The 12,138-nt window shown below is 38.3% G+C and overlaps 1 protein-coding gene across 1 annotated transcript in view; it reads right to left on the bottom strand.

The window, feature by feature from the left end:
• LOC140522458 (uncharacterized) overlaps positions 1–11,477 on the bottom strand; it is a 55,763-nt gene extending 44,286 nt beyond the window's left edge. The window contains exons 1-6 of the mRNA XM_072637896.1: positions 11,248–11,477; positions 10,562–10,676; positions 10,180–10,410; positions 8,596–8,702; positions 4,663–4,800; positions 3,601–3,731 (exon numbers count right to left, since the gene is read on the bottom strand). Coding sequence (XP_072493997.1) covers positions 3,601–3,731; positions 4,663–4,800; positions 8,596–8,702; positions 10,180–10,410; positions 10,562–10,676; positions 11,248–11,477 — 952 coding nt within the window. The remainder of the gene's footprint in view (positions 1–3,600; positions 3,732–4,662; positions 4,801–8,595; positions 8,703–10,179; positions 10,411–10,561; positions 10,677–11,247) is intronic.
• Between the last annotated feature and the right edge of the window lie 661 nt (positions 11,478–12,138).

The following is a 12,138-nucleotide window of genomic DNA, read 5'->3' on the forward strand; positions in this document are numbered from 1 at the left end:
AAAGGTTTCTCAATTTTGTGGTTTTTCATAAAACCAACTTAAAGTTTCATTTATGACTTCAATAGTTTTCTTAATTTCCATTTTATTAATCTCTCTTCTGGTTTTCAGTCTTTCTGATTGGGGATTTACTTGGGGATTTTCAATTTTTTCTTGTTCTGGCTTTTTCACCTGCATGCCCAATTCGTTCATGTCCTTAGAGGAAGAAATTTTACATCTTTAAATTCCTACATCAGCCATTGTCTATTTTGAAATATTAAATGACTTTACTATATATCAGTCCAAAAACGTCTTAAGATGTTGTTTAATATACAAAACTATATAATTACCTTTACTATTCATCAGTCCACAATATATTACTAAATTCAAAGCTTTTTTTTTATCAGGGGTTTCTTGTTTATTAAGTATTTACAATTAGTTTGACAAGAGGAATTGGTTGCATCAATGAACATATGCAAAACTTTTTATTAACTTTGGGAATTTTCAATTATTGATATATATGTATATGTACACGTATACATAGATACACACACATACATAAATATGTATGTATGTATAGTCAAAGTCAGGTCCTCTGGTCCGCTGAAATATGGGGCCGTGCTCTAGAGCCCTTCTGGAGGGGAGCACAAAGGTAAATGCATCAAGAAACAGGTACTACTGTGCAAATTTTTGTATATAGGATTATTGTTGCACCTTTGATTGTGATATTGCCTACGTGAAAATTAATATATCCCTTCACCTTTCAGTGCTCAAGTCAATTCTCTGCCACCCGAAGTTTCACAGAAGGTGCTAACCTGCTCTTGCAGAAGGAGATAATTCATGCCAACGGAAATACAAGTCTTGTCTTTATCACCAAAAAGAATTGTGTGATATGGGCTTGTATCCTGAGGCAGACATTTATATAACCCACTCATTAAACTGAAATTCATCTCATTGTTTCCTAAAGCTAAGGACAAGAAGAGAAAAGTAATTAACAAGAGCACTGGATTTCTTAATTCAACACAATACCTGGCAGAGCCAGGACTAGATCACTTAGTCCTAAATCCTGCCTGTCTTATCTAGCTACACTACAGCACTGTCTGACTTGGGAAGGACAACTTTTACTTGTCAGCATTTCCAATTTGTATTACCCATGAAGAGTTGTGCAACAAGATGACATTACTCAATTAAAGTAATGGCTTCATGAAAAGAAAACTGAATATCAATCATCAGGGAGAGAGAGAAAAAAGACTTTTGGATTGCAATGTTTTGGGATAATTTGTGACTTTGCTACCATAACCCTGAATTAAAATATCAAAGAAATGAGAATTACTGATTAGGGAATGCTCCACCCCAGAATACAATAATTTGTCAAAATGCCAGAAAACCAGAAAATTTCGAATTTCTCTGACAAATAATTTGGGCTTATTCTCAATTAATGTGAACAAAAGAAAACAAGAAATAATTACAAGGAAGGAAGATGTTGCTTCAGGGAACGAAAAATGACTACCAGGCCCCAGGATCGGAACTCTATCACACTCATACTTCATGATAAGAGCCTGGTTTCCTTTGCCAATATGATTTATAAGAAAATGTGTACGCAAAGGGTTCACTACTAATAAAACTCAAGAAAATATGTCCTCACTTTATTACTACTCTCATCTTCCCCTCAAAACAATGAAGATTTGAGGTTCATGGTCACAGCTCAGTGACTCCTCAAGTTCAAAAAAGTCATCACCAATTTTGTCTAATGCTGCATGAAGCTATGCTGTACTGCCACACTCGTGTATCAGATAACAAATTTTACTAATTCTTTGATGAACATAAATGAGATAGAACAAATAAATGTCTTATGGTACAGAATTTCAAGGAAAGCATACATATTTAATAAAAATATATTTAAAAAAAGAAATTTTTTTCTTCCTATTCCTATCCCTAGTTGTTTGAAGCTTTTAAAATTCTAACCTTACTATGGTTGCGCTTACACTCTGATTTGGGTTTCTATAGAAAATGATTCTGGTTATTATATATTTCATAAAGTCAGTGTCTGCATTCAGATATCTGTCACAAACCTACTTATGAATAGTTCTATCAGTAACAATCCTTTCAGTTTTCCCTATATTTATTTCCGTCTTGTAGACTATAAATTTTCTTGTTTGATGAAATTCATAGACATTCCACCTTCATTGAGTTTCCTAAGTACAATTATTTTTATTACAATTTGATTTGGAATTTCAAAAAATTTGATTAAATTTCTTTCTCTAGATAACATAATAGAAATTGAGGAATACAACTTGACATTTTTAATCTTAAAAGTTCATTCTATTTGCATGTATGTAGCTAGAGATATACTATTTTACAAACGAAGAAAACGAAGAAAAATGAAGTTCATTCATCACCTGACAAGCTATAAGCAAGGAATGTTTTCTGAAAAGGATGTGATTTTAGACTGTACTAGATATACTTAAAATTAAATACTGTTTCTTGTGCCATTGTGATTTCTTATTTCTTTTAAGGAACGATTTACATAGCTCATCTCTTTCAGATCTGTAGTGTAATATGCGCATGATCACACTTTCTTTGGAGCTCTGTTGGCATGAGCAAGGCATCTAAGCTAACTGCTCCTTAGTTTCATCACCATTCAAATGGAAGTAAACAGAATACCCACACTGCTTTTCTCACAAGGTAAAGGGTAAATTGATTTGAAACAGAAAACTCATAAATACGGGATGAAGTTATTATTGCAAGCCCAGGTCATTGAGATTCCCAATGGCCCAGCTGGCAGGATTCAATATTAGGCAACCACTCAGAAAAATCTCTTCTCTTTGAAAGTTTAACGGCCTGAATCAGGAGATTGGAAGTGTTCCTAGGATGATGTTGGAAGTGGGCACATGTGCAAATATCTACCAAAAATCTAGGAACATATATGTATTACCTTTCAAACCTTTGTCCCCTGTTCCCCCTAACTTCTGTGTCTTTTGCATCCTCTTTGGTATCTCTGAACTGAAAGCTTTATGAACATTTAGAAATGTTGGAAACGTTTAAAATGTATCCATTTCCAAAGCTTGGATAAGTGATTTTCATAGACTTCCAAAAAGGAAGAAGGCTTTGCTCTCCAGCTGTTTTACCGTTCTGCCTTTATATGTCCAAATATTAGATGAGCCCATCTGTGTCGGTGTGCCTCTGTGTGTGAACATGCTACAGTTACAGGAGACGTTTACGTACTTATTTTTCCCATGTTTTAGCATCAAAAATAACTAATATCACTACATATAATACATGTGAAATATGTTCAAAATTTTTCACATGATTTCATTAATTACATTTAGAACAATGGAGAAATCTGATAATTGTTATTGTAACTTGCTTAAAGAAATTTTTGGAGAAAGCAGACATTAATAACACAAAATACCTTGAGGCTGTTTTGTTCAGGATAATCAACCTACAAGGATAATTAAGTAAATAACCAAAAATAGACCAATTCCTACCCTTTAAAAGTATAAAATGGAAATAGAACATATATACATATATTTATATACATAAATATTTAATATATATGAAATTAAAGATTGCTCTTTCATTATTTTTTAAAATTAGCTATTTTTTTTAATTTGTCACTCTTACCTTCCTGATCGTTGGCAGGTCCAGTCACGGTAAATCTGGAATCAGCAGCCCTTTCCAAACTGCTGATTTGGAGTGAAAGGGGCTGATTAAGTGCCTTCTGTTGTCCATATTGATAAATTAGTTCGTAATGACTATGTACAAAGTAAAAGATAAAACAAAATATTTCTACATCAACCAAGATAAAATTATACGTACCGGGTCTCTGCATACCTTAGACTTTAATAATCAGATTATCAGCAAAATTGTTGTTATTCTTTTGATAAAGTCTGTAGGGTATAGCTAATTATTCAGCCTAAACCTAGTATACATGTACTCAGAGTCACAGTAATAGAGAAGTATAGATTCAGAGCTTTAGATCATCTACTCCAAACACTTTATTTTCTAGATTAAGTAACTGAGTTCCAGAAAAGGTTAACAGTTCTCCAGGGTGATCCATAAAGTGAGAGGCATCATTTTTCCTCAGGTCCTCTGATTCCAATTAGAGCACTCTTTCCCCTGACCAAACTGCCTCATTGTAAATTTTGATGTTGATTATTATATTTATTACTTATTCTCTTTAGCTGTCACTCACTTTCAGGTGTCCAACATATCATGTGGCTTTTCCTAAAACTAACTTTAAATCTACTATAACTGGAGGTATCAGCAAAGATTAAGAAACAAACAGGAAAAAAAAACCGTGTCTTTAAAGCAGACTTTATAAATAAATTTTTGTGAAGTGAACTTTTGGGATGATCAAATACTAAAATGTATGGAAAACATTGGAAAACCTTATAGAACTATAAAAATGGCACCTATCATCCTCGTTATCCTTACTTCTGAAAAATCTGATCTCACATACCCTGACTCTACTTTGTAACTCGTCTCATGCTTATGTCCTCCTGAACTTGGATAACCGAAATTGGCCTTTGGACCAACTTCTTCACAGTGCCTTGAAGTATGCTTGCCAGATGCTTGCCATATTATGCAACTATGAAAGTCCCAGACAGTCTCCTTTGTATAGAGGAGAAATGATTTTAAATGCAATTCCATACAAATTATTAGAATTAAAACGTTGATACTTACATGGAATGACCACTGAAAGCAGCATGTTCCTCAGCTGTCTGTCCAAATGCATCTCGGCAAGAGAGATCAATATCATATTGAAGAAGAAGACTGACTACACCTGTTGGTTTACAACGGGCAGCAATCATCAGGGCTGTTCTAGAATAACAAAGAAACCATCGACATTTCAGAATTTAAAGGAGTCACACGTAATTAGATTTCTCTCGATATGTTGCAACAAGAGGATATCTCATATATGAGGTTATACGCATGTGCAACATGAATACTTCGTGAGGGATGAGTACTTTTTGTGCTTATATGCAGCATGAAAAATGGCAGTTAGGAAAAGAAGGAAAGACAGGATTGAGAGGGGTATTTTTTGTCCTCTTAGAGTTCTAGCAGGAACTGTCCAATTCAAGATTTTCATGACAACAAGAAGGTAGTGCATCAGAGTAACTTGTGTACAAAAGTGAAGAACTTTCAAGGGAGCCTACACCAAGTTTCCACTTGTTTACTAGCCTTGAAAGGAAAGTGGAGGCTCTTTGAAAGTAATGTTTATGGACAAGCTCATGTAACTGAAGAAAGGTTCATCACCAGATAGCTAGGACCATTGGATTTCAGGAAGGCCCATTAACCCATGAAGGCAGTTGATAAAGAGTTAGTGTGATTACAAGCTGCACTAGTAGAGAAAATATCCAAAATCGTGAAAACAGAGATCTTTTGAAGTTCCGAGTTTGTGTTATGTTGAATAATTCACTGTCTTTCTGCCTAAGGCAGTATTGTAGGTATATCAGTAATGTCACGTAGAGGTGTGCTGTTCCTTGATTACTTCGTGATAACTCATGGGGCAGCGAGGTGGTGCAGTGCATAGAGCACGAGTGCAGGAGTCAGGAGGACCTGAGCTCAAATCTCACCTCAGATACTTGACACTCACTAGGTGTGTGACCTTGGCCTAGTCACTTAACCCTAATTGTCTCATCCTGGGTCATCTCCAGTCATCCTGATGAATATCTGGTCACTGGATTCAGATGGTTCTGGAGGAGATGTGAGGCTGGCAACCTGCACAGCCCTCCCTCGCTCAAAATAAAGTCAATTGCAAGTCATGGCAGTATTGCCCTGATGGCATGGTCTTCCTCTGCAAGGAAGGGTGAACACTCACGCAGTGATAACCGATATAATAGGCTAACTCTGTGGAAGGTGGAAGTAGTGTCAAAAATATCCATGTAATGTAAATATATTATATGGGGAAATTATGGATATTTTAAGGTATATTCAAGTGTCAATAAACTCTTTATGGCAGGTAGAAATGTTGATTCTGTTTAAATGTTTTTCTCTGATCCAAAATCTCAATACCAAACATAGCAAAAGGAACGAGTACAATATATTTGGGGGTGGCGCGGAATAAAGGATTATGGGAAAGATTGAAACTGATGGAGTTATGAAATATAGTATTAGCTCTTAATATTATCCTATCTTTTAAAATATTAGGTTTGTTTTTTAAAAGATTATTTTTAGTTTTGCGATCCAAGATGATGGAGTAAGCAGTAAATCGCCATAACTCTCCAATATTCACCTCGAAACAACCATAAAATACTGCCCTCAAACAAATCCTGCCACAGCAGAACCATCAAAGGTATAGGGTGAAACAATCTTAGAGCCCCCAAACCTTGGAAGATTGACAGGGAAGTTCTTTCTCACTTAGGTAAAAGGGAGCATACTCCAGGACAGGAAGTATCCCAACAGGGCAGCAGCAAGCCTCATCTCAACAAAGCAATGGTAGATTCGGAGTCCCAGTATAGGGAGTGGGCAGACTCCAGTTCTAAGAACTGACATGCCTCAGAATAGACTCAGCCAAACAGGTAGGGTCTATCCCTACAGGTGATTAAGGAAACAGGCAGCCACCAATGGTTACAATGCCAAGAACTTCAGGGTACATCTAGGGAAACTCAAGAACACTCCACCAGTCGTAGCACATGACAAACATCAGCAGTAGAACTCCGGGACAGCATCAGGTAAGCTGCCAGAACCCTACTATCTGCAGCAGTGCCTTTCATTCCCACTCCCATCCCCCGAGCAAACCACCGTAAAAGAGGGCTCCCACACGAGTCAGCAAAACATTGCAGCACCAGGTAAACAGCCAGGACCTGGAGACCCTGCTACAAAATTCTGAAACAGTGCCCTTTCCACATTGTGAGCAGAGCTCAAATTGAAAAGAAAGGGGAAAAAAAGACGAGCAAAAAGTCATTGGAAAAAATGACCATAGGAAGTTATTGTGGCCACAAAGAATGTGGAGGAAAAAAATTCAGAGAAGGAGAATGACGCCAAAACACGTATAGGCAAAATCGCAAAGCAAAAAGAGAAGTGAGCTCAATCCCAGAGAGAGCTCATGGAAGAGCTCAGAAAGGAAATTAAAATCATATAAGAGAGGTAGAAGGAAAAGTGTGCAAAGAATTGAGCGATGAAAGAGAATTGTGACAATATAAAATACTTGGGAATCTCTCTTCCAATACAAACCAACCAACAATGAACACAATTACAAAACGTTTTTCACTCAAATCAAGTCAGATCTGAATAATCTAAAAAATATCAGTTATTCATTGGTAGGCCAAGTTAATATGATACAAATGACAATTCTACCAAAAGTAATATCTTACTCAGTGCCATACCAATCAAACTACCAAAATTATTGTATAGAAATTAAAAAATAAAATTCATCGGGATGAACAAAAGGTCCAGAATACCAAGGGAATTAATCAAAAATAATACAAGTGAAGGTGATCTATCTCTACCATATATAAAATTCTATTGTATAAATCGACAATCATCAAAGCCACTTGGGACAGGCTGAGAAACAGAGTGTAGGATTAGTGGAATATGTTTGGTATCAAAGAACCAGGGTCAATGACTACAGTAATCTTCTATATGAGAAATCCAAAGATTCCAGCTTCTGAATTCACTAGTTGACAAAAAATGCTGAGAAAACCGGGGGAAAAAGTCTCATGACAGAAAATGTTATTCACATCCAGAGAAACAATTATGGAGTCTGAATGGAGGTGGAAGCATACTATTTTCTCTCCCTTTTGGTTTTTTGTTTTTTCTGTCTTCAGATTTTCCTCTTTTATTCTGCTACTTCTGTCAAACATGAGCAGTGTAGAAATAGGTTGAATATGATTGTACATGTACAGCCTATATCAGTTTGCATAACATCCTGGGAAAGGGGGAGGCCCAGGAAGAAGAGCAATTTGAACTCAAAATTTGAAAACTGCAAAAAATTGAAAAGTAAAAATAAATAAATTTTAAAAGAATAAAAGAGAGAAAATGTGACAATGTAAGTGCTTTCATCGTCCTCAAATATTAAAAGAACCAGGAGAAGGCTTCAATGCCTTTCTTGGATCCTCTTTGTGGAATTTCTGGTATTAGGACAAAAATCCTGTAGCATAAGAAAGTATGGAAGGACTAAAATCTCAGCCAGTGGCATAAATATTCACAGTGATAAGGTCACAGGATCATGAAAGTCAGTCATCTTATTATTGTATTGATTTGTATTTGTCAGTGCACATATCCTTAAGAACAATGAAAGGAAGAAGAAGGAAAAATTACACACATCAATTCTCATGATTGACATGAAGATTATTTCATGTAGAGAATCAATTGCATCACGAGTACACAAAACAGCTATGTGATGATCTTAAGTCATTGAAAATCAAACAATGAAACCTGAGAAAATAAATCACTAATTGATGGTGGATGGCATGCCCACATGAATGGCTTTCTCTGCTGCAGAAGCATAAATAGTAGCCCTTTTCATAATTGATGTTTGTGCACATTGTCACCCTTTCTCAGTGATGAACAATTTCAATTATTGTTGCTCACTAAGAGTTCCCTGATTGAAGTTGTTCTTATTCCTCTAATAACAGTTACCTCTTTTTTTCTTGGAAGCTTTAATTACCGTACCTGTCAAGCCTATCCGATGTATTCACATTTGCTCCATTCTTTAAGAAAAGATCTACCATATCTCGGTTATTTTCTTTAACTGCAAGCAAAAGTGGTGTGCAGCCTTCCTGCAAAATCATATTAAAGATCAAGTTAAGGTATGCAAGAATTGTTTATATGATAGAATTCAGTTGAAGGCATGTTGTGAACATCCTGTGAACTTGCTAATGACATGCTAAGGAAGTAGGCTACAATGGAACTCTGGAATGAGAAGAGCAGGGCATAAATCCAGCTTCTGTTAGTTAATTTCCATGTGACCGTAAGTAAATTATTTCACTTCTTTGGGCCTTAATTTCCTCACATGTAAAATGAGGGAATGAAGTTAGATAGCCTCTGGGATTGCTTCCAGTTATTAATTTGTGATCAGGACGTAGAAAACCAGGATGTGTAAGAGATTTTCCTAATCTTTTAGGGGTACCTTCCTTTCCTCTGTCTTCATGTCATGATCAATGATCGTCTGCGTGCAGTCACCCTTATTTCCCCAGTACTTGGCCAAGCTACAACTAAGTTCTGGTCAGTTTTCAAGTTGCCTAGTTCTCTTCATCCTTTCCCCTGAAGTGTGTTACAACCAGCCTCAAAACTCAAGAAAATCTTGCCTTAAGGTGGCTGAACCTTGAAGAAAGTCATTCTCTTGATATTTTCCCTCCCTTCACAACCCTCCTAATGTATATTTTGATTTTTATTTTCTTTCTTGAGCAGCAGTGACGAGGAGTCAAACCTTTTCTTAAAAATCAGGAGATACTCAATAAGTCTAGAAAGGAAACGGCATAGCGTGTAGGAAATAGAAAAAAAAAACACACCTACATACACTTAAGAATTTGTTCTTGTAAAATGTCTGTCTGCAGTTTTATGCTGAACAAATTTTTAACAGAATATTTTTTAAAACATTATGACATTTCTTCTTGACCAATTAACATTGTACTATCATAGGTAAAGGTTTATATGTAAAGTATTGCAGACAGATATTTGATGGAACCTTTGAATTCTGGGTACCAGACCTAATATAGCATGCAAAGAAAATTCTAGAGAGATAGATGTGGTGGACTGAATGGAGAGCCAAACTCAAAATCAGTGAAACAGAGATTCAAGGCCTGCTGCTGAGACACTTAGAGTGGCTAGGTGAGCCTGGGAAGTCACTTCACATTTCACCATTACAAACCATTCCCTAAGTCACGTTTTCATAACTTTTTGTGTGTGTGTGTCATGCACCCCTTTCCAGAATAATGCTTTTAAATACCTAAAATACAGAGAATGCAAAGGAAGCCAATAACATTGAAAGAACTATAAAATAAATGGTGATTTTTTTTGAAATTAATGGATCCCAGGTTAACAACCCTACTCGAAGATTAAATCTTAGAACAGGCCCTGGTCCAAAGCAGTCGAGGGAAGTTCCTCATTAAGAGTTCCGTTGTGAATGGAGTCTCCTCCCCGTTTTGCCTGGCCATCAGAAAATTCCCAAGGCCAATGAACTTTGACTAGAGATGGATTTTAAGATACTTGCATTAAAGAAATGCTTCCAAGAATATAATGTGCATTGGAAAATACCTGATTTACACATTTGATCTCAGAAAATATTTTCTCACACAAGAGGTAGACTTCTACCTTGTTTTTTGCTTCCATGTCTATTGTATGTCTAAGCAGCTTTGCTGCTATGGCTGTGTTAAGTCCAGAGGCAGCATAGTGAAGTGCAGTGTTGTCATGGGTATCCATCAGAGCAGGGTCTGCACCATAATCCAGCAGGATCCTTGCACACTCCTCCTGCTGACACTGTACTGCCTGTGAATGGAATGTAGAGAAAGAGACAATCAATACTCTAAAAAGTATTTAGTATACTAAAACATCATTAGTGATATTTAAATAATTTAGTAAAGCACATTTTCTTACTCCAAACGCATTCTATAGACCAGCAAGGTTAACTAGGGCATACCTTCATTAAAGATGTCTGATAGTTCTTGTCACGCAGGTTTATTTTGCATTTTCTCTCTACTAAGAGAGACACAACATCTGGATGGCCATTTGCAGAAGCCAGGTGTAGAGGTGTGCTATGAAAATGAGAGCTAAGTCAATGCTTGGTAATTACGAAAATCAAAATTGTACTCTTGTTAGGTACTATACTTGTAACATAAAATGCATTATTGTTACTCCGCCTGAAATCGAAATCGCTGCCCAAATAAATATAAGTGGCCACCCTTCTCACCCGAGGACATCTACAATGTGCATTAGTTCTTCTGACCGGATATGATGAACAAAAACGTCTGGGAAATAAATAGCAGACTCAGAAGAACATTTCACTGGAAGAGAGCAGCATTTGCTCCCACCACGTCACTGAGAAAGAGTAAGTCAGCTGGAAGCAGACTACAAGTAAAAGGAAGGAGTTTCCCCTCCATTAAAAATGGGCAGGCAGGAGGGTCAGGGGTCACCAGCACTCAGAACTTGGGATCCAATCTCCAGGAGGCAGAGCCTGCGCCTGCTCTGGCCCAGGTGCTCAAAGGACAAGTTTTCCAAGGATTAGCCAAGGCACATGCAGACTCGTGGAGGGAGGGTGGAGGAGGGGGTGTCTTACACTGTTCCTGGGGGGGGCCATCCCTTCTCTCACCCCCAGCGCCCTCTCACCGCTTCTCTTTATCCAGATCGTCCACGTGTGCCTGGCCCAGCAGCAGCAGGTGCTGCACCCTGGCCACATCCCCGAAGGAGGCAGCTTTATGGATCTTCCCGAGGTCCTTCATTCTGATGACATAACCGGCACCTGGGACCAAGGGTCGGACCTCGCTGTCTCTCCTGGGAGAGGAGGAGCCAGATGGAGACCGCTCTCTCCTTCTCAAGATTTTGAAAATCTTCCTCATCCTGAGGGCGGGCTTCAGAGATGGTCTGGAGAACTCACTTGGAGACCCTCAGCCTTCTCCGGGAGCTCGCTTACTCTCCAAAACACTTCGATAGTCAGAGACTCCAAGGAAACTGCGTCCAAACAGGGCAACAGTTAGAAAGGAATCGATCCTGGAGATGCTTGGAGCCCTAGCAACGCCTCGAGGGAGACCGAAGTGCGCGTGAGCTTGACAGACGCTCAAGGCATGCGCACGCGCCCAACGGGAAAGATTAAGCCTGCACGAGTGCTCACGTGCCAGGTCCATTAACTCTCTGCTGGAAGGCTCCAAAGGTCATGATCGCGAGGGTGGCTGGGCCCAAGGCTGGCTGCTTCCCCTGCTAGAGGTTCTGCCGGGTCTCGCGCTGGGACAGGATGCATAGGGGCGGGGCTGTGAAGGGGTGGAGGAGACCTAATGGGAAAGCTGGAGCAGCTGGATTCAGAGGACTTGGATTCGAATGTCGAACTCCGGACTGGCTCTGTTGTTTCACTTGGGAAAGCACCTCCTCTCCCAGCCTCAGTTTCTGCGTCTGTAAAAGGAAGAGGTGATTCTCCATAGCCCGCCAAGGGTCTACAAGGCTTTAAGAATTCGTTGACGCCCCGACTGAAAACGAGTAGCATGTTACTACTCTGATGTCTGGTAG

This window comes from Notamacropus eugenii, chromosome 2, assembly GCF_028372415.1.
Source record: "Notamacropus eugenii isolate mMacEug1 chromosome 2, mMacEug1.pri_v2, whole genome shotgun sequence".
NCBI classification, from domain to species: domain Eukaryota; kingdom Metazoa; phylum Chordata; class Mammalia; order Diprotodontia; family Macropodidae; genus Notamacropus; species Notamacropus eugenii.